This window comes from Staurois parvus, unplaced genomic scaffold (genome assembly GCF_062004578.1).
Source record: "Staurois parvus isolate SC_StPar_1 unplaced genomic scaffold, SC_StPar_1.0 ptg001162l, whole genome shotgun sequence".
Taxonomy (NCBI): domain Eukaryota; kingdom Metazoa; phylum Chordata; class Amphibia; order Anura; family Ranidae; genus Staurois; species Staurois parvus.
In genome coordinates this window covers 7,417,015-7,444,878 of record NW_028318958.1, presented here as the reverse complement: position 1 = coordinate 7,444,878, position 27,864 = coordinate 7,417,015, and the positions used below count along the sequence as shown (strand labels likewise).

Here is a 27,864-nt window from a genome sequence, read left to right as displayed (position 1 = left end):
GAGTTGGAGCACAGTGGCAAAGAAGAACATTGGGCTGCAAGGAGGATAACTGAATTCCATGGAATAGTAAGTATGTATACTCTATGGGAAAGCACAGCTAACCCTTACCAAACAAACCCACAGGTAAATTGCACTGCTTCTGCGGTGTGGTCGAACTCTGTGAAAGGGCTCTTACTTTTTAGCAATGGTTATGAAATAAAGACACAACACTAATTACATCCGATTTTTTTTTAAATTTATTTATGTAACACAGTGTAGAAAGCTATTAGTTCATAAGCAATGATTCTGTACAATCATCCAGCAGAAAGTTATCATTTTGTAAGGAATCTCTGCTAATTTTGTTTTTTGTTTTTTTTTACCAGCAGGGCACTTTTTTATTTCTCCTTTAAAAAAAGTGCTTAAAATTATCAGAGACACAACAAACAACCCCGTAAAAGCTAGGCGATCTCGAAACACATTGTGTCCCCGGGACCATCGAGCACTGATGGGGTTAAAGCTCCAAAGGTACATGGAAAAGAAAAAAATATTTATATATATACTTTTTTTGTTCAATTTTTTTTAAATTCTGTTTTTGCAACTCCTAAAGTGTGCACATAAAACAGGCACAAAAAAACAAATGTGTAATCTTCATGATTTTCTACACCACTAAACACAGCAGTACAATCTGTACAATAACACGGTAGAGGAAAAAAAAAAAAAAATGAAAAAAAGAAATTGACCATGGAATAAAAAAAAAAAATCATAATAAAAAATAAATTTAGATTTATTTCTGAAAATGCATAGCGGAGGTGAAAAAATGATTAGGCAATAAGAACAAAAAAAAAAAAAAAAGAAAAGAAAAAAGCAGCAAAAACCTCACGTACACAGAAGAATGCATCCCCAATCGTTTGTAAAGCAATTTTTAACCAGGACTGATTTTTTTTTTTGTCACAACTCACAAGAATAATATACAACCGGTTTTTAGGATCTACATGATAAATAATCAGGAGAGGCAGCTACTCATGCACTAGATTAAAGACAGCTATTCTCTTTACAGTACACAAAAACATTCATCGAATTATGTTATGTAAAGACAGAGATGTTAAGAGAATACATTACAGATTTTAGTTTATTAGTTCAAGCATCTACTTTTGTTACAGCACAGCTGTCAAAAGGCGGAAATGAGTAAATAATAAAACAGTGTTTTTTTTTCCCTTTTTTTGTATTATTCTCTCAACATGACCTTTTTTTTTTAAATTTTCTGTTTCTATATTTATATATGTATAGAGTGGAACACCGATGGGCAGTGAAGCAATCAATCTGCTGTCCGAGACCAGAGGCTGCTGTGGTGTTCTCAGTTCTGCATCTGTTCAAAGAACTTGTAGGTTGGGTTTTCATAGCCGTTTTGCTGCATTTTGGTCAGGTGGCGCTCCTCGGGGGTCACAGCAGCATCAACCTGTGATAAGACAGATCAGAGGGATAACTGAATTTTTAAAACGTAAATTGATAGTAAAGGTTGAAATAAAGAACAAACATGCCATACTCACTTGCTCTGTGCAATGGTTTTGCACAAAGCAGCCCTGATCCTCCTCTTCTCTGAATGCCCCCATAGCAAGCCACTTGCTATGGGGGCACTCGTGCATACTCACTCCCAGGCCCCGTGCTGTGTGTCCATAAGAAATACAGAATGGGGCTCAGCCCCACACTCCCCTCTGGCTGTAAATTACAGCACTGGGAGCCAATGGCTCCTGCTGCTGTCTCTCATCCAATAAGGGAGACCCGGGAGAGCAGTCACTCTTGTGCACATTGCTGGATCGCGATTGTGCTCGGGTGTTAGGTGGGGTTGCAGGTGGGAGCTACATACTGAAGGTTTTGTGTAGAATGTATGAAGGTAAAAAAAAACCACAACAGACCAGATGCGATTTCTCCTGCGCTCTAGTACCCAGACTGGTGGCGAGTAGATGGAACCAAAACCAGAGAAAAGCGATCACCAGTGTATTTAAAGGTTGTGCATCTCCAAACAAGGCTGGGGAAGCCCGACTGATACTGCAAAGTGAAACAAAAAACAAGAAGCGCACCAAACTTGCGCATTACCTCAGTAACCAAATTTATTAATTGAAGAATGGTACTCACAAACAGCGAATAAAATCAGGCATTCATCAGAGCTCTGATGAAGAGGGCATGGCCTTCGAAACGCGTCAGCTGTACTGTCTACCCCCATGATGGGATTCGCGCTGGCTTCTTATCTTTGAAGTCCCTTCAAGGACTACATGCCTGATTTTATTCGCTGTTTGTGAGTACCATTCTTCATTTAATAAATTTGGTTACTGAGGTAATGCGCAAGGTTGGTGCGCTTGTTTTTTGTTTCACTTTGGGGTAAAAAAAAAAAAAACCTTCAACCTTTAGAACCACTTTAAGAATCCTGCTCAGGTACCTGAGATCTGTGCTGCTTTCCCCTCAGCTGTGGCATTTTTGTCAGGAACAAAAGCAGCAGATCAGTAAACATCTGTTCGCTGATCTCCCCTAGTTTTCATGAACCTACATGCACTCAGCTCTGAGCACTTCACAGTTCAGAGCTATCAACGCCAAACCACTCTGGCTGGGGAAGAAGCTGCTTGAGAAACATCTATGAAGGTTTTTATTTGCATTTTCCTTTAAATCAGTGGTTCTTAACCTGGGTTCGATCGAACCCCAGGGGTTCAGTGAGTCAGTCTCGCGGGTTCGGCAGAGGTGAAGACCCACACCCGACTCATATGATTCGTGCAGTAAATATTCATTATTATGTTTTTTGTTTTTGTGTGAAAATCATGTTTTAATGGTTTTGTTCTTTGTTCTTAACGGTTTTGTTCATTTTGTGCACCTATGTATAAATATATACCTATGTTTTGAATTTTAAAAATCATATTTTATTTTTCCAATTAAGAAGGGTTCGGTGAATGCGCATATGAAACTGGTGGGGTTCAGTACCTCCAGCAAGGTTAAGAACCACTGCTTTAAATGAACAGTTGTATTCTAGTGTTCCTTTAAGAGCAAACAAAATCACTGTCACCATCTCTTGTGCAGTTGAAGAAATGTGGCTTGTCTCATCTACAAGGAGTAGACACCTGCTAATGGGACCCCAGAGTACCTGCCACTGCCTATTGCTGTCACAAGGGATGTTTACATTCCTTGTGAAAGCAATAAAAGTGATTTAAAAAAAATGTAAAGTGACAGTGCAAAAATAATAATAAAAAAATTATTTAAAAAGTAAAACGCCCCTGTCCTCCCGCGTAAAGGTGAAAGCTTGTGCTGGTCTCACACGCAAACAGCAATTGGCTCACGTGAGATATCACCAGGAATGTCAGATCATTGGCAGTAATTTTTAGCATCAGACCTCCTGTGTAAATATAAAGTGGTAACCTGTAAAAAGGCTTTGAAAGCATCCCCTATGTATGATAAAACTTATGCGGTTTGTCAGTTGCACAGGCTTGTGCAATTTTAAAGCATGACATGTTTGATATCTATTTACTCGGCGTAACATCTTTTATGATTTACCAAACATCTGGTTATGTATTGTGTTTTTTTGGATTAAAATTTAAAAATGTGTATTTTCCCACAAAAAAATTACATTTGTAAAACCACTGCGCAAATACCGCGTGACATAAAAAAAATTGCAACACCCACCAATTTATTCTCTAGGGCCTCTGAACTCCCAAACATTATATATTTTCAAAGCAAAGAAAATTTTCTAGCAAACAAATATTGACATGTAAACGATATGTACAGAAAGGCTTGGCCTTCAAGTGGATAAGCTGGTCTGAGAGTAAAGCACGCATTTACATTATAAGTGGCCACCCAGTAGCCAAAGAGGAGTGACAGGACCCTGGAGAAAGTGGCAGGGAAGATAGTGGCAGACAGCGTGATGAAGAGCAGCTCTGACCTAGAAGAGCTTGACTTTAGGAGGACAAATGGCAAGGTAAACAGCAGATCTACATTTTCACTTAAAGGATGCCATTATAACAAGATTCTCCAGGTTTCAGTCAATAAATGTGACATTGAATGTTACAGACAGAAGTAGACAACGTAAATAGCTTCTTGCTTTTCAAGGTCACTGGTTGGAGTAGAGACTGTTGCTGCCTTCATTCAGGGTTCTTACCTCTACTACACCGTGATGGATGGAAGTGTACTGCCTCTTCTTCAGCATCACTAGTGTGATTACTATAACTGTTGCTATGACAACACCACCAACCATTAGACCGATAATTGCTCCTTTGTTTGAGCCGACTTCCTCCGCAAAGAAGACCTGAAAATCGAGAACATATTTTGTCCAAAATAGCTACCAAATCCTCCTACAAAATATAACATAACATAAACTCACCGACCACTTTATTAGGTACACCTGTTTAATTACTTGGTAACACAAATTGCTAATCAGCCAATCATATGGCAACTCTTCAATGCATTTAGGCATGTAGATGTGGTGAAGGCAACGTGCTGAAGTTCAAACCAATGCATGAGGATAGGGAAGAAAGGGGATTTAAGTGACTTTGAACGTGGTATGGTTGTTGGTGCCAGACGGGCTTGTCTGAGTGTTTCAAAAACTGTTGATCTAATGGGATTGTAATGCAAGACCATCTCTATGGCTTACAGAGAATGGTCTGCAAAAGATAAAATATCCAGTGAGCAGCAGTTGTGTGGACCAAAATGCCTTGTTGATGTCAGAGGAGAATGGGCATTCAATTTCAGCTGCCACATTCAGATGGTAGGGTCAGAATTTGGCATAAACAACATGAAAACATGGATCCATTCTGCCTTGTATCAATGGTTCAGGCTGGTGGTGGTGTAATGGTGTGGGGGATATTTTCTTGGCACTAGCTAGGTGTACCTAATACTGTGGCTGGTGAGTGTATAAGCAGGATGAGAACATAAATGCATGGGAACACTTGAGAATCCTATACCCAGGAGTCCAACATGATACCACTATAGGAAGCATTATGTGGAGTCGGATACTTTTAGCATCTGGCCACATGCTTGTTCCAGATCAACAACTTTACTAAACAGTGAAGCCAGGATCAGAAAGATAGCCTTGAATATATGACAGTGATAGCAGGCCAGTAACACTGTCTATAAAGTGACCATGATGGGAGGCTTACCAGTTTCTGGTGATGCACTTCATACCCAGCGTCCATTTTTACTTCTGAGATCTCTTCTGTTTTAATATTGGTAAGCCCTGATCCTTAAAAAAAAAAAAAAAAAAAAATCACCATTACTACACCTTGAAGAAGTAGCTTTATATAACACATTATAAATGCAAAAGGGGTCATATAGTTGTTAATTAAGCTGAAAATATTTTTTTACCATTAAGTAAAAAAAAAAAATTCTGTAGTAGATCCAAGAGAAGACAAAAAAACCCTTAAAAAAAAAAAGAAGAATGATCCAATCGAGATCTCCAAAGGCAACCAGAAAACTCCCAGGACCAGCATTCTGATATATTCATATTTCTTACAATTGTTAGTAGCTGCTAGAACCTGTTCCAGTGGAAGGAAATTTCCTATTCCCTTGCAGTATATGGTAGTTACGCCTCTTATTCCACTTACGTCATTTGTGGTGATCCTAAAGTGAACAACTTTCTACAGCTTACTAAAAAAAACATTTATATATTTATACAAGGTGGTCATATCCTCAGGTGACTAGTCAACACTGCTTGTTGATTCATTTGATAAGGGAGGAATCACTATTAAATAATGGACTTCTTTTAGCATTGTATCAGCAAAGATACAATGCTAAACATGAAACAGAGATTAGTGCTCCAATGGCTGGCTCTAAAGGAAAACACAAAACATTTATATGGATTAGTCATATTTACTTAAATCCCAACTCCCCTTTTTAATTAAAGGAGAAGTTTGGAGTAAATAAAAAAAAAAAAAAATCAACCCTTTAATCGGCTACATTGGATTTAAGCCTGAAAACAGAGCGATTACATGACTGCTAATCGCTCAGTTTTCAGTCTGCCTGGACAGACAGCTATGACTGTCAGTCACTGCCCTCTGCTCCTTCAGCAATCAATAGAGTGCCAGGCAGGAAAAGGGGGGCAGCTGTCAATCAGCAGCTGGGTGGATCTGGACAATATGGTCGGGATTCTTCCAGAGCCTGGTGTGGCTGTACGACATCAGCTAATAGTGGCCAAAAGTGCAGTTCTGTGACCAAGAAGAGAAGCACAGCCAAAAAAGCTTTGTTCATATTTCTCTTTTAAAAGTTCAGTAGCTTAATATGTGTCAAATTACATAAATAATCAACTGTTGCTGCAATACTCACCTCCTCTCCCATGTTGTCCCTGCAGAGTCAGAGTAAAAGCGTATCCCCTTTCCAGCTGAACAACATCCAGTATCATCTAGCCCACTTCCTGTGAGTCAAGGTCACCATACACACAATGGTCTTGCACATCAAGTGAGCGCCACAATGTCCAAGAATAAGGATCACACATTTTTGGAGAAAAGGAAGGTCCCATGATATCACTTGAGCAGCAAGAAGACTCAGACCTCATTCACACTTCCACTCTGTGTTTAGCTTTTTTAAACACAGGAGAAGCCACCTGCGAAGCCTAAACTGCCTCCCAGATCAATATTTGCTGCATTTAGATGTTCCTTCTTTAGAGCAGTTTTAACCACTTTTAGGTGCTATTAGATTTGTTTATATGTGGTTACATCCTTTTCGCTGTTTTCGGAGTTTCTGATCAGATCCTTGACACACAGAATCCTATGTTCGCTAACGGCAGCTAAACTGACTTTGCCTAAATGCAGGTAGACGCACAGTGTAAATGGAACCGTTGAAAAAGCATTACATGCATTTATGTGTTTTCCTCTAAATGCATACAAACACAGGTTTGACGCTGCCAGTGTGAATGAGGCCTAAGCATGTGTGTGTCCTAGAAAACATGGAGTTAGGCTTCAAAGTAAAACTGAACTCAAGTCAGTTAAATTAGAATGTTAATTGTGCCATAGCAGTACCCTAAAAAATAATTTGCTTGACGTTCCTCCTTACAATTGCAGTGCACTTCCTGGCATGTAAGGGTGCCTAGGCACCCCTGTGCTCACAGTGTCATAGTCGGATATCTGTAGTGTGAGATATACTAATATATATACACTGTAGATATACAACTGCTTTCTCTGAGTGAGATTTAGTGGTATCACTGTGGTGATGTTACTGTTCTCATTGCTGGAGGTTCTAACATGAGGAAGCAAAGCCCTGCCAATCATGATGGCTACCTCCACACAGGGACATGGTGTAGAACAAACGCAAGAACAAATAGGAAACTGGATTCAGATGTTCTAAGAGTCAGTAAAATGGTCACTGGGCACACTGGCTCTGATTCTAAAAAAACACTCACATACAAACCAACGAGAGCGCCAAACAAATGTCCAGAAATGCAAGGTTTTTAATGATAAAACCGATTAACCGCTGGTTCACATCTCTGCGGGACCCGCACAAATACCTGCAGCCACACCACCCAACCACACAGAGGAATGCGGGACCCGAAGGCGGGTGTCATCAATTCTAATGGCACGCCGCCAACACTGGAAAACGCAACCGTACTGGGAACCTTGGTTCCTGTGCGGGCTGCGATTTCCAAAGCAGTGCAGGGATTTCTTCCCTGTGTGTCCCGGGGCACAGAAGTCCATTCAAATGAATGGGCTCTCGTGTCCGTTCAAATTGTGGCCCACACAGATGTGAACCAGGGCTTAGTCACCGGTCACACCACTCTGATTTAAAATAACGCAATTTGTGTGCAATTTCAGTGCGATTTCAGGTGTGATTTCTGAAGACTTTAATGCTACTTTTGAAGATTTTGAATGATTTCTTGCAATTTGCAGTGCGATTTCCATTATATTCTATGTACAGTTGTGTTCAAAATAATAGCAGTGTGTTGAAAAAAGTGAATAAAGCTCAAAATCCTTCTAATAGCTTTTATTTCCATACACACAAATGCATTGGGAACACTACACATTCTATTCCAAATCAAAACATGAAGAAAAATATATCAAATTTGTGTTGTTCCTCTAAAAAAATTGAAGAAAAGTGAATATTAGATTGTTCAAAAAAATAGCAGTGTTTGTATTCTTCTTTACAAACTCAAACATTCACTATATAAACTGAAAAATGTTTGAAGATTTTGCTTTCCTTTGAATCACTTAATGAATATTTAGTTGCATAAGCACTGTTTCTGAGAACTGCTGTACATCTGTGTTGCATGGAGTCAACCAACTTCTGGCGCCTGTGATCAGGTATTCCAGCCCAGGATGATTGGACTACATTCCACAGTTCTTCTCTATTTCTTGGTTTTGCCTCAGAAACTGCATTTTTGATGTCACCCCACAAGTTTTCTATTGGATTAAGATCCGGGGATGGGGCTGGCCACTCCATAACGTCAATCTTGTTGGTCTGGAACCAAGATGTTGCACGTTTACTGGTGTGTTTGGGGTCGTTGTCTTGTTGGAACACCCATTTCAAGGGCATTTCCTCTTCAGCATAACGCAGCATGACCTCAAGTATTCTGATGGATTCAAACTGATCCATGATCCCTGGTATGCGATAAATAGGCCCAACACCGTAGTATGAGAAACATCCCCATATCATGATGCTTGCACCACCATGCTTCACTGTCTTCACAGTGTGCTGTGGCTTGAATTCAGTGTTTGGGGGTCGTCTGACAAACTGTCTCCGCCCACTAGACCCAAAAAGAACAATCTTACTTTCATCAGTCCACAAAATGTTGCGCCATTTCTCTTTAGGCCAGTCATTGTGCTCTTTGGCAAATTGTAACCTCTTCAGCACATGTCTTTTTTTCAACAATGGGACTTTGCTGGGGCTTCTTGCAGATAGCTTGGCTTCACATTGGCGTCTTCTAATTGTAACAGTACTCACAGGTAACTTTACACCTCCTTTGATCTTCCTGGAGCTGATTGTTGGCTGAGTCCTTGCCATTTTGGTTATTCTTCTATCCATTCGAATGGTAGTTTTTCGCTTTCTTCCACGTCTTTCAGGTTTTGGTTGCCATTTTAAAGCATTTGCGATCATTTTAGCTGAGCAGCCTATCATTTTCTGCACTTCTTTATATGTTTTCCCCTCTCCAATCAACTTTTTAATCAAGGTACGCTGTTCTTCTGAACAATGTCTGGAACGACCCATTTTCCTCAGAATTTCAGAGAGAAATGCACTGTAACCAGCATGTACAACATTTGCTGCCTTCCTTCCTTAAATAAGGGCAATAATTGCGACCTGTTTTTCAAAGAATGAATGACCTCACTAATAGAACTCCACAGCTATTATTTTGAACATGCCCCTTTCAATTAGTGATTCAATTACACAGAATCAGCAGCATGCATGTCATGACTGTTGGGTCTGTTGGATTTCTATTACTCTACTACACCTGCTAGTAAATTATTTGCCATGTAGAAATATCATTTCTACCAAAAACAGTGATTGATCAGATTGGTGATGTCTGACTGCTATTATTTTGAACACAACTGTATGTGAAATAGCAACAAAACTGCAGAAAAAGTAATGCAAGTGCTACTTTAGAAATTGTGCTGCAGCAAATTGCACGTTAGCCCCCCGTCACATCAAAGCTGATTTTGAAATCGTGCGACTTACAGTGAAGTCGCACGATTTAAAAATTGGGTAACCTGCCAATTTCCTTGTGATTTGTAAGACATCTGACACAGATGTCTATGCAAATCGCACAAAAAGTAGTACATGCAATATTTATAGAAATCAGTGCGGCTCCGACCAAGTTGGAGCCGCACCGATATGACAGCTCTGATAGCGGACAATAGGGTGCGACTTGGCCTACGATTTGCAAGTCGGCTGGCATTCAAATCGCATCCGACATGACCGGGGGCTTAAGACACTGACAGTCAGACATTCTCATTCATTAGATGTGATTTCAGGTGCAATTTCAATTCACAAATCACACCAGAAATCGCAACTGGTATGACTGGGCACTTAGCCCTGGGTCACACTGAATGCAACTTTAAAATCAAGTGAAGTAGCACGATTTCAAAGCTGCAGATCAGTGCCATTTGTACCTCCGATTTCACTGTGGCTTGCAACTTCATTAAACAGAAGTCAATGCCAGTTGCAATGAAATCGGAAAAAAGTAGTGCAGGAACTATTTTTTAAATTGCGCTGTCAAATCGCACTGATTAAGACAGTGCCATAGAAATACATTAGATGCCACTTCAGGTGTGATTTGTAAATCTCATGTCGCACCTGAAGTCGCAGAGGAGTGAACCAGGGCTTAAAGCCAAAAAATCCAACACCCTTCAGGGGCCATATATGCTCCCCTTTGTTGTGTTAGTGCAGGGGTCTCCAAACTTTACAAGCAAAGGGCCAGTTTACTGTTCTTCAGACTTTAAGGGGGCTGGATTGTGTCCAGTGGGGGTATTAAATGTCCTGAGCCCAGCATCGGTGAGAATAAACATGGCCTCAGGGTTGGTGGTCAGTAGGAAGAGGAGTAGTGCCCCATCATTGGTGTCAGTGGGAGGAATAGTGCCCCACCATTGGTGTCAGTGGGAGGAATAGTGCCCCATCATTGGTGTCAGTGGGAGGAATAGTGCCCCATCATTGGTGTCAGTGGGAGGAATAGTGCCCCATCATTGGTGTCAGTGGGAGGAATAGTGCCCCATCACTGATGTCAGTGGGAGGAATAGTGCCCCATCATTGGTGTCAGTGGGAGGAATAGTGCCCCATCATTGGTGTCAGTGGGAGGAATAGTGCCACATCATTGGTGTCAGTGGGAGGAATAGTGCCACATCATTGGTGTCAGTGGAAGGAATAGTGCCCCATCATTGGTGTCAGTGGGAGGAATAGTGTCCCATCATAGGTGTCAGTGGGAGGAATAGTACCCCATCATTGGTGTCAGTGGGAGGAATAGTGCCTCATCATTGGTGTCAGTGGGAGGAATTAGGCCCCATCATTGGTGTCAGTGGGAGGAATAGTGCCTCATCATTGGTGTCAGTGGGAGGAATTAAGCCCCACTGTTCGTGGCAGTGGTAGGAATAGCACCTCATATCAGAGACAATACAGGTGACTAATCCTTTACCCTCTGCATGCTTTTTGGGTACAGCTTTCAGAGTTCAGATTAAATTTAAAGTGGTCCTAAAGGCAGGTGTTTTTTTTTTGTTTTTTTTTTTTACAAAAAAACCTTCTGCATGTAGTTTTCCCGCTTCCATTACCCCACCCCTCTTACACTTACCTGAACCCGATCCTGATCCAGCGATGTTTATGAGAGCAGCGGTTCTTGCCCTTCTTAATAGCTCAGAGACAGCAGCAGGAGCCAGTGGCTGCAATCACAGCAAGGAGAGAGCAGGGGTGGGGCCCAGCCGCACTCTGTGTCTCAAAGGACACACAGAGCAGAGCTCAGGAGACCCAGCAAAAGTGCCTCCATTGCAAGCCGCTTGCTATGGGGGCATTCATAAGGGGGGAGGAGCCAGGAGAACCAGGGTGGGACAGACCTGAGAAGAGGAGTACAGGGGGTGTTCTGTGCAAAACCATTGTACAGAGCAGGTAAGTAAAACATGTTTTTTTTTTTTAATTAAAAGAAAAAAGTATTTACAGCCATTTAAAAAAAAAGGGGGGGAGGGGGGGAATAAAGTTTTTAGTCTTGACCATAACAAAGAAAGAAAAAAGTAGATTTCTACCATACATTTCCACAACACAAAGGGGGAGTAAAAAAAGACAAAAATATCCCATGATTATGTAAATACAGGCCTACACAATCCAGGGATGATCTGCACTGCACTGCTGAGCACATTAGTTTTAAACAGAAAACAGCCACGCTGCAAATCTGATGTTTTCTTTCTGGGAGTCAGAACACTGGTTGTCAAAACAAGTCCATTCTAGTATCCCTCCATTGACAGGAAGAAATGAACCATGAACCTGGCAGGCCCTGCTATGCTAGTGTCCTCTGTACTGGAATAGTGCCGTGTTTTGTGTTCCCTTGAATGGACAGCCTCATTGGCTCTTGTTCAGGGTGGAATTTGTCAAGAGCCCAAAAAAAACCCATTGTTGACAAAAAATGGGTTTACCCTACTTGCCACCTTTCTATTATGAGAACTTCTGGCTGGGACCCTTAAATAATAAACTATGAATGGAATTGCTACGTTGGACTTTCCAGAGGCCGGGGCCCAATGGCGCCTCTGATTGCGACCTTGAACTTTCTAGAGGTTGGGGCCCAATGGCACCTCTGATGCTCCTCCACTCCTCCTCCATCTGCCTTTCCTCACTCCTACTCACCTAATCTATCCACCCCCTTAATGAGTAACTATTTCTAGTTATTCCACTACAGAGCTTCAGGGACGCACTAATGATTTAATAGCCAGCGGAAGGAACAAAAACCAGTGAGTACAGTGGGGAAGACGCATCCAAGTATGGCCAACCCAACCTCTGTGCAGACATGTTGAAAAATACCTGAGAAGGGTTCTAAACCATCACCACTCTATCCATTTATCAAAAAAAAAAAAAAAAGTTTTGGCTTTAGATACAGATTGATGTTTGAAGACCAATCAAATGTTACCACTGTTTGGGTATTCTGACAGCTGCAGATGCCGGCTGTCAGCATGAGCAAATAGTTAGGAGGGCTAGAGCTGTTCAGTATGGGAGGGAAAATCAATGGACTTCTCTTTTCAGCCTGAAGGGTTACACATAGAAAATGTTCAGTGTCAGCAAGATTTAACAAAATGGACACAATCGCATATCAAAGTTTGACATGCAGGCAGGAGCGGGTGCACAGATCCAAATCGGTTCTACAAGGAGGAAAGCACTAAACTGCCCTCTGAATGAGCCCTAAAAGTGTCAGGAAGTCTGGAGGGTCTGTGAGTCCAATCTCACATTTGCAAATAGTTATTCAATCTCCCCCTGCTTGTTTTATTGCCTGTTATATCCATTACTTCACTCCCAGCTTACCTGCCAGTCTCCAATATTGAAGAATGAAACATGGCACTGCTTCTTAAGGCCTGGCTCACACCTACAGTGCCTTGAAAAAGTATTCATACCCCTTGAAATTTTCCACATTTTTTCATGTTACAACAAAATAATGTAAATGTATTTTATTGGGATTTTATGTGATAGGCCAACACAAAGTGGCACATAATTGTGAAGTGGAAGGAAAATGATGATAAATGGTTTTTAAATTTTTCTTAGAAATAAATATCTGAAAAGTATGGAGTGCATTTGTATTCAGCCCTCCGGAGACAATACTTCGTAGAACCATCTTTCGCAATTACAGCTGGTTTTTGGGGATGTCTCTACCAGCTTTGCACATCTACAGAGTGACATTTTTGTCCATTCTTCTTTGCAAAATAGCTCAAGCTCTGTCAGATTGGATGAAGAATGTCTGTGAACAGCAATTTTCAAGTCTTGCCACAGATTCTCAATTAGATTTTGACTGGGCCATTCTAACACATGAATATGCTTTGATCTAAACCATTCCATTGTAGCTCTGGCTATATGTTTAGAGTTGTCCTGCTGGAAGGTGAACCTCCACCCCAGTCTCAAGTCTTTTGCAGACTCTAATAAGTTTTCTTTTAAGATTGCCCTGTATTTGGCTCCATCCATTTTCCCATCAACTATGACCAACATCCCCGCAACATGAAGCTGCCACCACCATGTTTCACAGTGGGGGTAGTGTGTTCAGGGTGATGTGCAGTGTTAGTTTTCCACCACACATAGCGTTTTGCTTTTATGCGAAAAAGTTCAATTTTGGTCTCATCTGACCAGAGCACCTTCTTCTTCATGTTTGCTGTGTCCCCCACATGGCTTCTCGCAAACTGCAAACAGGACTTCTTATGGCTTTCTTTCAACAATGGCTTTTTTCTTGCCACTCTTCCATTAAGGACAGATTTGTGGAGTGTATGACTAATAGTTGTCCTGTGGACAGATTCTCCCTCCTGAGCTGTGGATCTCTGCAGCTCCTCCAGAGTTGCCATGGGCCTGTTGACTGCTTCGCTGATTAATGCTCTCCTTGCCCGGCCTGTCAGTTTAGGTGGCTGTCCATGTCTAGGTAGGTTTGCAGCTGTGTCATACTCTTTCCATTTTCGGATGATGAATTGAACAGTGCTCCTTAAGATGTTCAAAGCTTAGGATATTTTTTTTATAACCTAACCCTGCTTTACACTTCTCAACTTTATCCCTGACCTGTCTGGTGTGTTCCTTGGCCTTTGTTCACTATTGTTCTCCAAGAAACCTCTGAGGACTTCACAGAACAGCTGTATTTATACTGAGATTAAATTACACACAGGTGGACTCCATTTACTAATTAGGTGAATTCTGAAGGCAATTGGTTCCACTAGATTTTAGTTAGAGGTATCAGAGTAAAGGGGGCTGAATACAAATGCACGCCACACTTTTCAGATATTTATTTGTAAAACATTTAGAAATTAATTTATCATTTTCCAACCACTTCACAATTAGGTGCCACTTTGTGTTGGTCTATCACATAAAATCCCAATAAAATACATTTATGTTTTTGGTTTTTAACATGACAAAATTTTGAAAATTTCAAGGGGTATGAATACTTTTTCAAGGCACTGTAGGTGTTTTTAGTGCATTTTTCAGAAATACACCACAGTCCATTTAATATGGTTTCCAATGGGACACGTTCACATCAATGCGTTTTTTAGCTGCTGCGCTTTTGGAAAGGGTCAGGGACTTTTCTTTAATCGCAACACAGTGTGTTTTTGGTTGAACATATATTATACGTTATATATATATTATATATTGAACAATTATATTCAATGGACACATGGCAGAAATGCATATAGTGCATTTTTGATGCGTTTTGCATTTTTAACCTCAAAACCAAAACAAAAAAAAAATGCAAAATGAAAACATATCAAAAATGTGTGTGCAAAAACGCAAAATGCACCACAAAAAGCACTGCAGAAACGGACCAAAAATAAACTGCATAGGAGTGAACCAGGCTTAAGGCACGGTGCACATCTATGCATTTTTCAATGCTTTTTCAGTTTTGTACAAACACACTACAGTTTAACATGATTTCCTATGGGTCGTGTTCACATCTTTGAGTTTTTCCACTGGTGCGTTTTTTGGAAAAGGGCCAGGGACTTTCTCCTCACAGCAGGTTGCATTTTTGGTTCCATAGATTTCAATGGAAATGTGGCGGAAACACATACACAGTGCTTGCATGTTTTGTGTGTTTTTGCTGGTTTCTACTGCAAGACAACAGACACCTCCAAAAAAACACAAAACACATCGAAAACGCACTATAAACGTGTGTGAAAAACGCAAAATGCACCAGGAAAATGCATCAACTGCAACCTGCATAGGTGTGAACCAGGTCTTCGGTAAACATACAAAATAATTAAAGCTGAACTAGATCTCTAAACAGAACAAATTTTATACATTATAATGAGGTGCAACAAAAAAAGATGACACTATAGTGAACAATCTGCAATAAAGATACAATAAAATGATTGAATTTTTCCAAGCGAGTCAGGTTGTCTAAAGATGACATTGCAGGCATTATCACAAGCTTTCAAAACTGAAAAAACAGCACTATATCACTGAGGACTGGGACAATGCTACTTTCACATAAAATAATAAACAGTCAAAGAGGTTCCAAATTGCTTTTTGGGCAAACAGAACAAACATAAAAAGGTCTGTATGCCTCTGTACTCTTCACAGATGGATGGCAGACTACATCAGCAAAACACAATTTTAACAAAACAATGGGCATATGCCATGCGATTTTTATTTTAATTTCCACATTCAGACTGCTATAAAGGTTCTACAACAAAAACATATTTAAGTGGCGTAATTGGTATTTTATACAATTTTGGGCCAAGTGATGTTGAAAGTATAAAACAAACTAAAGTCACATAAATGCATCAGGGGTTCGGCGCTTCATGTAGATGAAGTGAAGCTGATGGTGTTGTGTTAAAGGGTAAGTTCACCTTTATACAAAAAATAATAAATACAAGAATTTATTTGCAGGTAAAAAAATGTGCATTTATTATTTATTGTTGCAGGAGCCTGTAAACCATTGCATCAGTGATCAGCAAATCGCTCATGCCATGCAAGTCGCCTGCAGATCTGTCAGTATTTCTGCTTGCCCGTATGGGATGTACAGGAAAGCAGATATACTGACAGGAAGACTCAATGAACTACCACACGGCACCCCCACAGCACCATGGTAGTTCATTGAAAACTACAAGTCAACATCTGCTAAGGCTGCCGGGACTTGTAATTGCTTATTCACAGAACACAGTGAATGAGTGAAACATCCAGGCGGCGGAGCCCCGCATGTGCACATTTTTTCAAAATTTGACAGCTAGCGAGGGGGGCTGGTCTGATCAGAACGTGTAACATGTTATGAAAGGTGAACTTATCCTTTAAAGCAGAATTCCGGCCTCATTTGCTCCGTTCACATCTTCTGTCTCTGGTCCCCTTCTCCGTCCCAATGTGTGCCTTGGAACTTCCATTAAAGAGCACTCACGAGGCATTCTTTTTGTCGGCAGGTGTCCAGTCTCCCATAACACCCAGTGATTATCTTAGATGGTGTTTGACAAGCCCCATGGGCTTCAAGGGGTGTCAATCACTGCTGTGTCTTTTGTGGTGCACACAATCTACATAGAGCCAGTGTCATCCAGATAATTAAGAGTTACAGCAGAGCCTGTCCCCTGTGCACATTGAATCCTACCACTCAGAAACCCAAGCTAACAGTGTAGTATATGTTGTGGACTTGTTCTTTATGCGTGAATGATGTTTTGCGTCTCAATGAATAGAACAGACTTGTTTTGTTCCCATTTGTATTAGGTGATAATGTTGCACACATATCACCTTTTAAACAGAGGCAGTAAGGAATATGGAAGTGGAGCTCAGACTTATGATGTATGCTGTGCATACATTTGTTTAAAAACTTAATTAAATGCATCTTTAGCAAAAACATCAGGAGTCTCTAATAATGCACACTGATATGGGAAAAGATGGAGATGGAGAGGATAGAAGAAAAAAGTGTATAAGTGAACAAGTACAAACTTTAAGATAGGGAAGGGGGAACAATCCTATAAAATCAGTTATGAAGAGAGCAGATAAGCCGTGTAAAGCTGTTACAGTAAAGAACTAAACATGTGAAGGTGGGAAAAAAAGATTTTGCTGAGTTAGGACAGAAAGAAAGACCAGCAGGAGGAGGACAAGCAGAAAAAAATGGTGGGTGCATAGGTTATAAAAAGTAATCTTACATCCTGACTTCCCCCTGCTTCTTGTAGGAAAAGGGGACTTCTCTGGGCTTTCTCCCAGGATCCTTGGAATGTTGAGGAGCCGTAATCATGCAAGTCACTCTGGCAATTTTCAGAAGTGGATTTTTGGGAGATCTGGGCTCCTGTGCGTTCCCAGGATTCCAGGAGAAGGCTTAGTGAGGTCACTTTTGCCTAGTCAATTATGTCAGAAGCTGGAGTGCGAGGTGATTAATTTTACTTTTTATTTTCCTCATAAGAACCTAGTGGAGATGGGCATGGCAATCATTGGAGTTTAGAAATTAGTTGACAGGAAGGAGTCAACTTATCTCAAGATGGGACAGAAACCCTTGCAGAGGATGAAAAGGAAGGTGGAAGAGAGAACCCCTGTAGAGCTTGGGCTGGAAAGATAAGGATGAGGAAACTGGAACAGCAAAATGCCAGAATGAGTGGTAATGACATAGATAAGAAGTGGAATGGAGAGTCAAAACCTTCAGAAAATACTCAACATAAACATAACTTTGTTAGTGGTGATGAGAATAAATCTAGATATAAGAGATGTACAGGAATGGGAACAACTCACAGTTTTATAGATAAAGAATGACGTTATCTACATGAAAACTTAGTTGTGTAGAGGGGCTATCAATAAAATGCGGTAAAGCCTATACAAATAACAGACTAAGGTCCCTTGCGCAAGGAGCCATCTAGGAGCTGTGCACCCAGAAGTGACAGCTGCAGCATCCAGCCCCACCGCAGGAAGGCTGTCAAAGTCTATCGCAGGTTGTGGCAGAACATTGTACCAAGTATTACCCGCAATTAGGGCCTTGTGAGTTCAGTCATGAAGGTTCAGAATGCTGAAGGCCTGTATTTGTATTCCTAAACTTTGTCCATGAATGCACTGGGCCCTGAACATCTGTACAACGTTCAGCCCGGTCCAGGTGCAGCCTACCAAAAGACTGACAGGCTGCCGGCCAGGGCTGGACATTGAACCTTTCCCTCCTGGGCCATATGCAATGGGCCTAGAAATGTATTTACAATCAAATGGATGACATGGTTTTTCCTATGCATGTGTTATGGTAAATTATTTCTATACAACATGCAACAAGTGAAAACAGAGGGACTTAAGAAAACTTGAACAAATGGCACAACAGGTCAGCACAAATTTGGCAGAGTCAAAATACACCATGCAACTACACACCATGCCAAGGAGTGACAGTGAAATGCAAAGCAAGTTATATACCTGGCCGTGTGGTGAGTCCTCTATCTGCAGCAGGGCGAGCATCAACTGGTTCAACTGGGCACGTGCAGCAAAACAATAAAAAATAAAACAAAAGAACAAGCAAATAAACAAAAATAGCAATACATTATTGGCTCAGAGGATCGGAATGACAGACAAACAAAATAACAGGACAGAAGTTTACATCTCACTTGGGTTAATTGGCCAGACAGACAGGACAGAAGGAAGAGGTGCACAGGCTGGTACTCAGGCTTTGTATTTACACTGACAACAAAATGACTGCAAAATGTGGATCAAATAAAGATAACATGCCCATATACAGTAACACCTTTTTTTTTTGCACAAAATGGATGTCTGATAACCATTTGTATGAGCATCCATGAAATCTGGGCACAACACTGGATAATGTCTGATCTGCCCAGTTGAAAAATATTGCTTTGTAATTGTCTGACTTGGTAATTGTATTTATTGATACCATCTAATCATGTGTTGAAAGGCACTTGCTAACACATTCAGGACAAGTTTACAGCAAGGGGAAATAGAAGGGAGCTGAACTTAAAATTCAGGTACTCATCGTGGATAGTTGAGAATGGAGAATGTTGGTAGTCATCCTCATTGTCAGAACAGATTAAAAAGTAAAATATGCATTATAGTTATGATCACCTAAAAGGTTACCATCTCACGGTGTATGCGTACCTTTAAGGAATGTGTGCACAAGCATTTTATTTTTTTTTTTATAACTGTTAAAATTAACTTGTCAGGTCCTACAAAATTTGGAAACTAGCCAAATAAAAATATAGCCCAGTACCAAGGTATCTTCAATTCCTATATGCCTGAGGAGAACCTTGGATCCTCAGCTAAGCATAAACCTATGGCCTTGAAGTCTGTGCAAGCTGGTGCTAAGACCCCCCCCCCCCTTCGTTCTAAGCCCTGCTGTTAAATTTTGAGCTGTCAAACGTTGAAAGCTTGATGGCGAGGAAAGGCTCTAGTTCTAGCTTTGAATTGTTGATTTAGTGCAAATGTGGACAATGGATGAGGCCCTGTAAACTACACCAGCCTGGAATCAAAGGTCCTCCTCAGAAACAAACAGATTTTTAGATACTAGGTTCTTTCCTGTATTTTGCCAGTATTGTAATTTAATACCTTGAAGGACCTATCAAGTTTACTTTACAGTCAACCTGTCAAAGAAAAAATGGGAACAGTAATACCAGCATTTTCTTTTAAGCTGCAAGCTCTAAGGGTGTCATCCTGATTTTGGCTTTACAACCTAGTGGATCACTGTTACTAAACACAGTCACTGAAATTAAACCATCCAACTAACATGCTTATTATGGGTGACCAACTTTCTAGTGACATAACAGTTCTGGAATCTTCAGCTTTAAAAATTGGTCAGCAATGACAGCTCCCATATCCCTTTAAGTCGGCAAGAGGGTGATTATTCAGAACTGGTATTTAATATTATGGTAAGAGGACACGCCTACAACTTTCCAGAGTGTTTAACGGGTTTCCTGAAATGACAACTGAATTCAGCTCAATAAATTGTGGCACAAATGGACATGGATGCTCAGAAAGATCATCATGAACCATGTACACTTGCTGTTTTTTTGTTTAACCATTTTTACATATCTTAACATATAGCGTTCAATTAAATTTGTCAGTAAAAAACCTTTGTATGTCCATGTTATGGCTCAAGCACTATATATATATATATATATATATATATATATATATATATATATATATATATGTATATATGTATATACATACATATACACACACACATATATACATACACGCACACACATATATACATATATATATATATATATATCTATTGTTCAAAGAGGAAAGTGCCCATAAGTTGCCAACATAGATATTTACAGAACTGAATTGCTAAAACAGTGTGTCCTATAACAATCAGCCTGGCTAGCCATGGTTGCTTTCAGACAAAGGCTCAGACTTCCCAGGGCTCTTGGCTATCCTGTTTCAATTAATGTGTTGGGTGCTGCAAATAACAGCCCCATGATTTTTTTTTTCCCGGAGAACCTCCTTGAAAAAAAGATCATGAACTAAGTCTGCAAAATCAATCTAAGGTGAAAAGTGGCACCTAAATGTTATTTTCAGTAGAATGTTTCTATAGTTAAACCATGCAGGACATTTTCAGCATGACAATAGTAGGAATTTCATAACGTGCAGCGATCTCTGACAAACATGCACATCTACAACAAAAGCCTAAAACCACCCCTTGTAGCCATATATTACCTTCATTCTCAGTATTTGCAGGCACAGAGTCTACACCAAATGGATGCCATGGCTGCAGATCAACATTGAACTCGCCGTCCACTGGAAGAAGCTCCATTGTGGTCTTGGTCTCAGTGAGAGAGGGCATGAGGGCGTCATTGCCATAGCTGATCTTGGGCTCACTGACCATGTTGGACAACACATCATCAGAATAGTTCTGCTCCTTTTGGAATAGTTCATCTGGAAGTTACATGAAGCAACTTATTTTAGTGCATTCTAAAGAACCTTTAAATTGTGTACTTGTTCTTATACCAGTCAGAACAGTATTAAATATACAACAGCCTAAAGAGATGAAATGTATAAGCTACATTGCAAACCCATGCAAAGGGGGCGAACCATATACAAACGATAACTAGGTTATGGCATAGTATGGTATAAAGAGCCTCTTCCTAACTTGTTGTTGCTGCAGCATTAAGGAAGCTGAAATGATAAATCTTTCTAGAGCGGAGAGAGGATCTGGTTTGCTGGCCATGTGTTGTATGATGACAGCAACTTTACTACATTCTATCCACACATCTGTTTATCAGGCCGAAGAAAAGTAGGAACACTCTTACATAGCGCCATTAGGACCTCTGAATACTTTGTAATCATAATCTACAACTTTTATTAATGTAAACATAAACCTCTTTAATCTGGGTTCCCTCCCTTCTCTTTTCTGCTTGCTATTCCAAAGAAACAAACAGCCCTGCTACTTCCAGGTCATATTCAGAATCTTCTAAAGAAAATGTCTGCATTGATGGTTTCTGAAAACAAATTGTATAACAAAACCCATGGATGGTAAGATTATCATGTTTCTGTTTTAAAACAGATAATACTTGGATTTTTAATTATTGTAAAATCCCTTTCCTGAAGTACATTATGGAGATAGGATGAAGTATTCAAGTACACTGGGTTATGAAGTTTCCTTTAGTAGGAGAAAAACTGTAAACGATAGCCTAGTGTAGCCCCCTCCCGCTGCCATCATTACTTTAGCAGCAAAAAAATAGTAGGGGACCATAAGAACAGAAGGGTGGGACCTGTTTCCTTTAATACTCTCCAAGAAATTGATTCTACCCCAAGTCAAAAACCTCATTTTCCTAATCGTACATTAAGGGATACAGGATGAAGTATTCAGGAACACTGGTGTGTCCATAAGCAGTCAACAGGGTAATAGTGGGGGCTCAACAGATCTGACAGAACTGCTTTAAAAACCTTAATATCCTGAACATCCATCTGGTAAAAATTAAACATGTGAACAGAAGACCTGGTGGAAGCCTTGCAAATCTGAAAAATAGATGCCTGATGCTGAAAAGCCAAAGAAGCACTAACTGACCTGGTGAAATGCGCTTTGACATGAAAATGGAGAACCTTGCCCATAAAGTGATTCTAAAGGTTGTAAGTAAAAAAAAAAAGCCTCTAGCCTCCATCCTGTGAATGGACATTGTCCATTCACAGACCATGGCCTGCCCCCCCCCCCTTGAATGATGAGATGTCTGTTTCAGGGCCGAAAGGGAGGACACTGCAACCCCCCCAAATGTTACAGGCTCATACACTCCCCTAAAGAGTCTTCAGGGACAGTGTTCCACCAGTAGGGTCCACCATGGTACTACACTTGTAGAGCACTCTGCTGTTTACACATTGAATACACAGGACCTTCAGCAGCCCACTGCCCAAGGACATAAGCTGACCCTCCTCCTTCCTCTGAGTGGGGTCCTGTTATGTTTTTTGTTGTAATGCTGAGGCTCAGCCAATCCTGAATGCTGCAAAATGAGTCTCTTCTTGCTTTGCAGCAACTGAAGAAACTTGCTAGAAGAAAAAGAACCTCGATAGCCAGAAAAGGTTTAGCTTCTCTCAGACATTTTTTTTTCTTGCAAAAAACTGGAGACATGATGAGAGTGGGAAGGTTTATACTGTATAGCCATAGCATCACTGTACCGAACGTAAAAAATCAGAGCAGGACACATTTTAGGAGCTACTAAATTTGCCCAAATGGATACTTTATAGTGATCAGGAAAGACCCAAAACATTAAGGTGACTTTTTTCCACCTCAGGGTACAAACTAAACGAAACCCACCCTGGGTCATATGTCACTACAGGACGTACAAGCCGTTGGGATGAAACACAGGATGTGGCTTGGAAGCAGGTACTCAATACACCTGAAATGTGTTGGGTACCATCAGCAGTCAGGGAACAGCAAATGGGTGAAGTATGAAGACACAGGCTGCCATAAAGATAAATATACAGTATAATCTGCTTGTATGGGGTGTGGGTAGTTTAGTTGTGACAGGGTGACTTTAAAGGAATCCTGTTATGACCAAAATATGGGGGCTTCTACTGCAGAACTCTCTATTAGTTTCTTGGCTTGGCTGTCATATGTATTCGATTTCTTCATTACTACGTTACAGACCTAGGAACACATACACAGACCAGGAGATATGATTTGATGAGCTGCATGCTCTTTCCAGGACAATGACTCAGATAATATCCAGAGGAATTTACATTTTCAGCAGGGCATCCACAATGGCACCTTCCACATTTCTCCTAAGAAATGTTTCCTCTAAAATACATCTCTGAAAAGAGTCAACCTTGTGAAAGAGCTTTTTTTTAAGGGAACATACACAACAACCTGCATTTATAGTTCTGATTCACAGTGACAGCCCTCCTTTTATACTATATTCCACTTTAGCTGAAGAAATGAATTCCTTAAAACAACTTGACATTATCTGGGGTATGACTATAAAAATAAAATGGCTAATTTCACAGAACTGCTGTACGTTAATGACTAACCCAAGGAGGCTGCGAGTGCAGATCTGCTCTGCTAAGTAAATTTTCTATCAGCGGGATCCCACAGAGAACGTGTAGAGAGAGAGCTCCTAATGAGCCAAGAACCTCTGGAATGAAGGAAGATGAGACAGCAGACAGCAAGAGCCATAATCACATATGAATGTACACAAATAAATGACACGGGAAGTGTGAGGAGGGCAATACAGTCACAAAACAGCACTGACATTCTGCTTAGTTCTGGAATAATATGTACATCAGCTTTGTGTGTGGAAGCCGGAAGGGAAAAAATGAGCTGGTGATTGAGAAAGGGACAATTAATGTGGAACGTTGCTCTGGGCACTGGAATGATATAGCATGAGATACAAAAACAATTAAAAAAAAAATATCACACCATATGCATAATGGAACAGAAAGCACAATATGATGGGGGGAAGCCAGTCTTTAAATTAAACATGTCAAACTGTGTTATGTATTTATTTGAAAAAAATGCTTTAAGGGGATTTCCAGTTGCTTGATCTCTGTCAAAGAGGTGATGTGCTGAGGAAAGGGGGCTGGCATTTTTAAAGAGGCAGTGGGTGCCTTCTTATGGATATTGCCAGTTAAGAATAAAAAAATAAAAAAAATACAAAAAACTCCTAACAGGTATAAAGTCAGACACCCACCACATACCTATCCCCCCCTCTGTTCATGAAAAGCTTTAGCACTTTTTGTTAGGGATGAAGAGTACTCGCCTCCTCTTGATTTCCTTCATATACATTAGCCATTATAGTGATGGGCCAGTAGGAATGTATGGAGGGGAGGGTAATGGTAAAGCTTCAACATTACCATGAAGTGTCAGAACACTAGTGGATAAAAATATTTAGGCAGAATAGGAGGATTGAAAGTTGCTGTGTGTAGTGCAGGCACTTTCAATTGCCTACATTTAATAACCATAGCAGCTTTTTTGGTCACGCAGCAGAGTTACTTTAAAATAACTAAAAGGTATGTCAGGAGAACCCATTTCTAGTATTACAGGACTCACTAAGCTCCATTATATCTGAATGCATACAGAAAGTCCCATTATATCTAAACTGCTGCACAGATCCCTGTTATATCTGAACTGCTGCAGAGTTTCATTATATCCGAAATGCTGCACAAAGATCTAATATTTGTATTGGCTGCACTGTGTTTCATTATATCTGAATGGCTGCAAAATGTTCCCTTATCTGTAACTGGCTGCAAAGAGTTCTATTTTGTCTGAACTGCTGCACAGATATCAATTATATCTTAAGGGTTCAAAGAGTTTAATTATATCTTAATAGCTGTACAGAGTTCCATTAAATTGGAACTGATACAGGGTTCCATTATATCTGAACAGCTACACAGAGTTCTGTTATATTGCAATGACTACGACGCATTCCATTACATCTGAATGGCTACACAGAGTTGCATTACATCTGAATGGCTACACAGAGTTGCATTACATCTGAATGGCTACACAGAGTTCCATTACATCTGAATGGTTGCACAGAGTTCCATTACGTCCGAATGGCTGCACAAAGTTCCATTATATCTGAATGGCTATAACCCAGGGGCCCATTAGCCATCTACAGATTTGAAAACAACCAGCTGTACATCATGCAATCTTCTATTCCTAGCAACAAGCTGTTCTACATTATCTATATACACTCACCTGGCACTTTATTAGGTATACATTGCTAGTGCCAAGAAAATATCCCCCACACCATTACACAACCACCAGCCTGAACTGTTGATACCAGGCATGATGCTTTCATGTTGTTTACCCCAAATTCTGACCCTACCAACTGAATGTCGCAGCAACCAGTCTGCCCATTCTCCTCTGACATCAGCAAGGCATTTTCATTCACACAACTGCCACTCACTAGGTATTTTCTCTTTTTTGGATCATTCTCTGTAAACCCTAGCGATGGTTGTGCGTGAAAATCTCATTAGATCAGCAGTTCTTGAAGTACTTAGACCAGCTTGTCTGACATCAACAACCATGCCACTATCAAAGTCACTTACATTCCTTCTCTTCCCCATTCTGATGCTCGGTTTGAATTTCAGCAAGTCATCTTCACCACGTCTACATGCCTAAATGCATTAAGATGCTGCCATGTGATTGGCTGATTAGGAATTTATGTTACCAAGCCATTGAACAGGTGTACCTAATAAAGTGGCCACTGAGTGTATATTTAATTATAATATTAAATATATAGCTATCTAAACATGTCTATAAAAAGGTCAACACTTGGTCAGCATACTGATTGAGAATTGATTTCCAGGAGATTGGATTATTTCTAGACTATTTTCTACACAATTTTCTACAAACGATAATGATCAGAAGCAGGCTCATCGCTGCTTTGCCCCGACACTGTAAGGTTCCGGTACCAGTAATAAACAAAATCTTGACTTATGTTATGTAAGGCAACGTGAGTTTTAGGCTCAGTGACTCTTAAATGGCAATTCCATCAAAATGTTTCAGTTTTGTGGGAGCAACATTTTGCTAAATCACATGACAGTGTCCTATATTTGCTGGGAGCAAGATTTCTCAATAGTAAACTGTGTCCTCTTCGACTGGCCATAATACAGGCATCCTTCTCCCATAGGGGAACTTCCCAGTTATTTGATTTATGTTATAGAGAATGAAGTAATGGCCACAGCCGTATCCATATATTTATACGCAACACAAGGGACAGGTCAAATTCATTCTGCTACATGTCTCCTAGATTGTAAGCTCCAAGGAGCAGGGCCCTCGAACCCCTCATGTATTGTTACTGTACTGTCTCATGTACTGTCTCCCACTATACTTTTCAGCGCTGAGCAAACTTTTTGGTGCTATATAAATACTGTATAATAATAATAATGTTGGCAAGCTCAGGCATCTCTTGAATGTTGGCATGAAGGGCCTATTAGCCATCAATTACTTCATCTCACTGTCCTTGTCTGATTTATAGGTTATATGTAAATGAAGAAGAGGCAGGCAGCTGCAAGGTTGTCTCATTATATCCCATACATAAAAATACGTTTTTGAAAACTGCAGTTTCACATGGCATGAAATGAAGCATGTTTGCATCAACTACTGCTTCCAGAGTAGAAGTCTTGTGGATATTTTTAAATTTGATCAGATTAGGGCTAATTGTTGGGGTTAAGGGGAGTTAAGGTGAGAGTTCTGAAGTGGAGGAGGAGAAGGTTAACCACTTCCCATCCGGCCCATGTACATAAACGGCCGGATGGGAGCAGTGCAGGAGCGGGTTGCTGTTCATAAACGGCGCCCACTTTTTCTGGCTGGGAGCGCGCGGCACCGCGATCTGGTGCCCGCTGTGTCCGGCTGATACAGCGGAGCACCGCTCGCTGTAGGGACCTCTGTGTGAGGTCCCGATCATGTGATCACTGATTGGCCAATCAGTGTTCACTTCTGACATCATTGCTTACTACTTGTGAAATCTGTGAATGATCACAGAGATAACATGGTACAAGGCTATTCACAACAGCCTTGTACCATGTGACAAGTTGTGACCAATCACAGCTCACAGTATTTCTCAATGGCTACAAGAATGCAGCCAGAGAGAAGGAGAAATTATTGCTTTTACAACCTTTATGGGTGTAAAAGCAATCCGTGTACAAAAAAAAAAATCTTCATCACCCCCCACAAGTAGTACAGTGTCACTATGGTGACACTGTACTGCTAGGGTGACAGTATGTTAAAAAACAAAAACACAAATAATATAAAAAAATAAAACTTTTTTTTGAAAAATTATAATTTTTGGTTACAAACTAATTTGGGTTTTTTTTTTTTTTTTACACTAAAAAGATAACCAAATACATTTTGGCCAAGATTTATGAAGAAAGATTTGCAAAATTTTATAAGAAACACTTTTTTTTTCAAAATTTTTGGAGTTTTTCATTTATACAGCAAAAAAAATAAAAATCCCAGTGGTAAATAAATACCACCAAAAAAATTCATATGGGTACAGTGTTGCATGACAGCGCAATTTTCATTCAAAGTGTGATAGGACAGCAAGCTGAAAATTGGCCTGGACAGGAAGGGGGTAAAAGTATCCGGACTATTGAAGTGGTTAAACTAGAACTATGAACAAAACTTTTGGGCTTTTACTTTCACTTTCGGTGATAATAGTAAACAGGACAAAAAGAGAGGGTGAATCTCCCTAATGGGAGCACAGACAGAAATAACAACGTAACAGGTTTTTTAATCCATCTCCACTCTGTTTCAAATTAAAAAAAAAAAAGCTTTGCCTTTATACTTTAAGGCTAAATTCACATATCAACCAAGACCTGCCAGAGCGACTCACTGCTCCAGTAGGTCTCCACTGCTGGCTGTTATAGGTGGCA

The 27,864-nt window shown here is 40.4% G+C and overlaps 1 protein-coding gene across 4 annotated transcripts in view; it reads right to left on the bottom strand.

The window, feature by feature from the left end:
- Nucleotides 1–218: 218 nt before the first annotated feature.
- APP (amyloid beta precursor protein) overlaps nt 219–27,864 on the bottom strand; it is a 311,674-nt gene continuing 284,028 nt past the window's right edge. For 2 of the 4 annotated variants that reach the window (XM_089659528.1, XM_089659531.1), the window contains 5 exons: nt 20,710–20,928; nt 18,451–18,504; nt 5,112–5,194; nt 4,115–4,261; nt 219–1,435 (listed from right to left, as the gene is read on the bottom strand). In XM_089659528.1, coding sequence (XP_089515654.1) covers nt 1,334–1,435; nt 4,115–4,261; nt 5,112–5,194; nt 18,451–18,504; nt 20,710–20,928 — 605 coding nt within the window. In that variant the 3' untranslated portion in view covers nt 219–1,333. The remainder of the gene's footprint in view (nt 1,436–4,114; nt 4,262–5,111; nt 5,195–18,450; nt 18,505–20,709; nt 20,929–27,864) is intronic. The other 2 variants (XM_089659529.1, XM_089659532.1) reach the window with 1 other exon arrangement.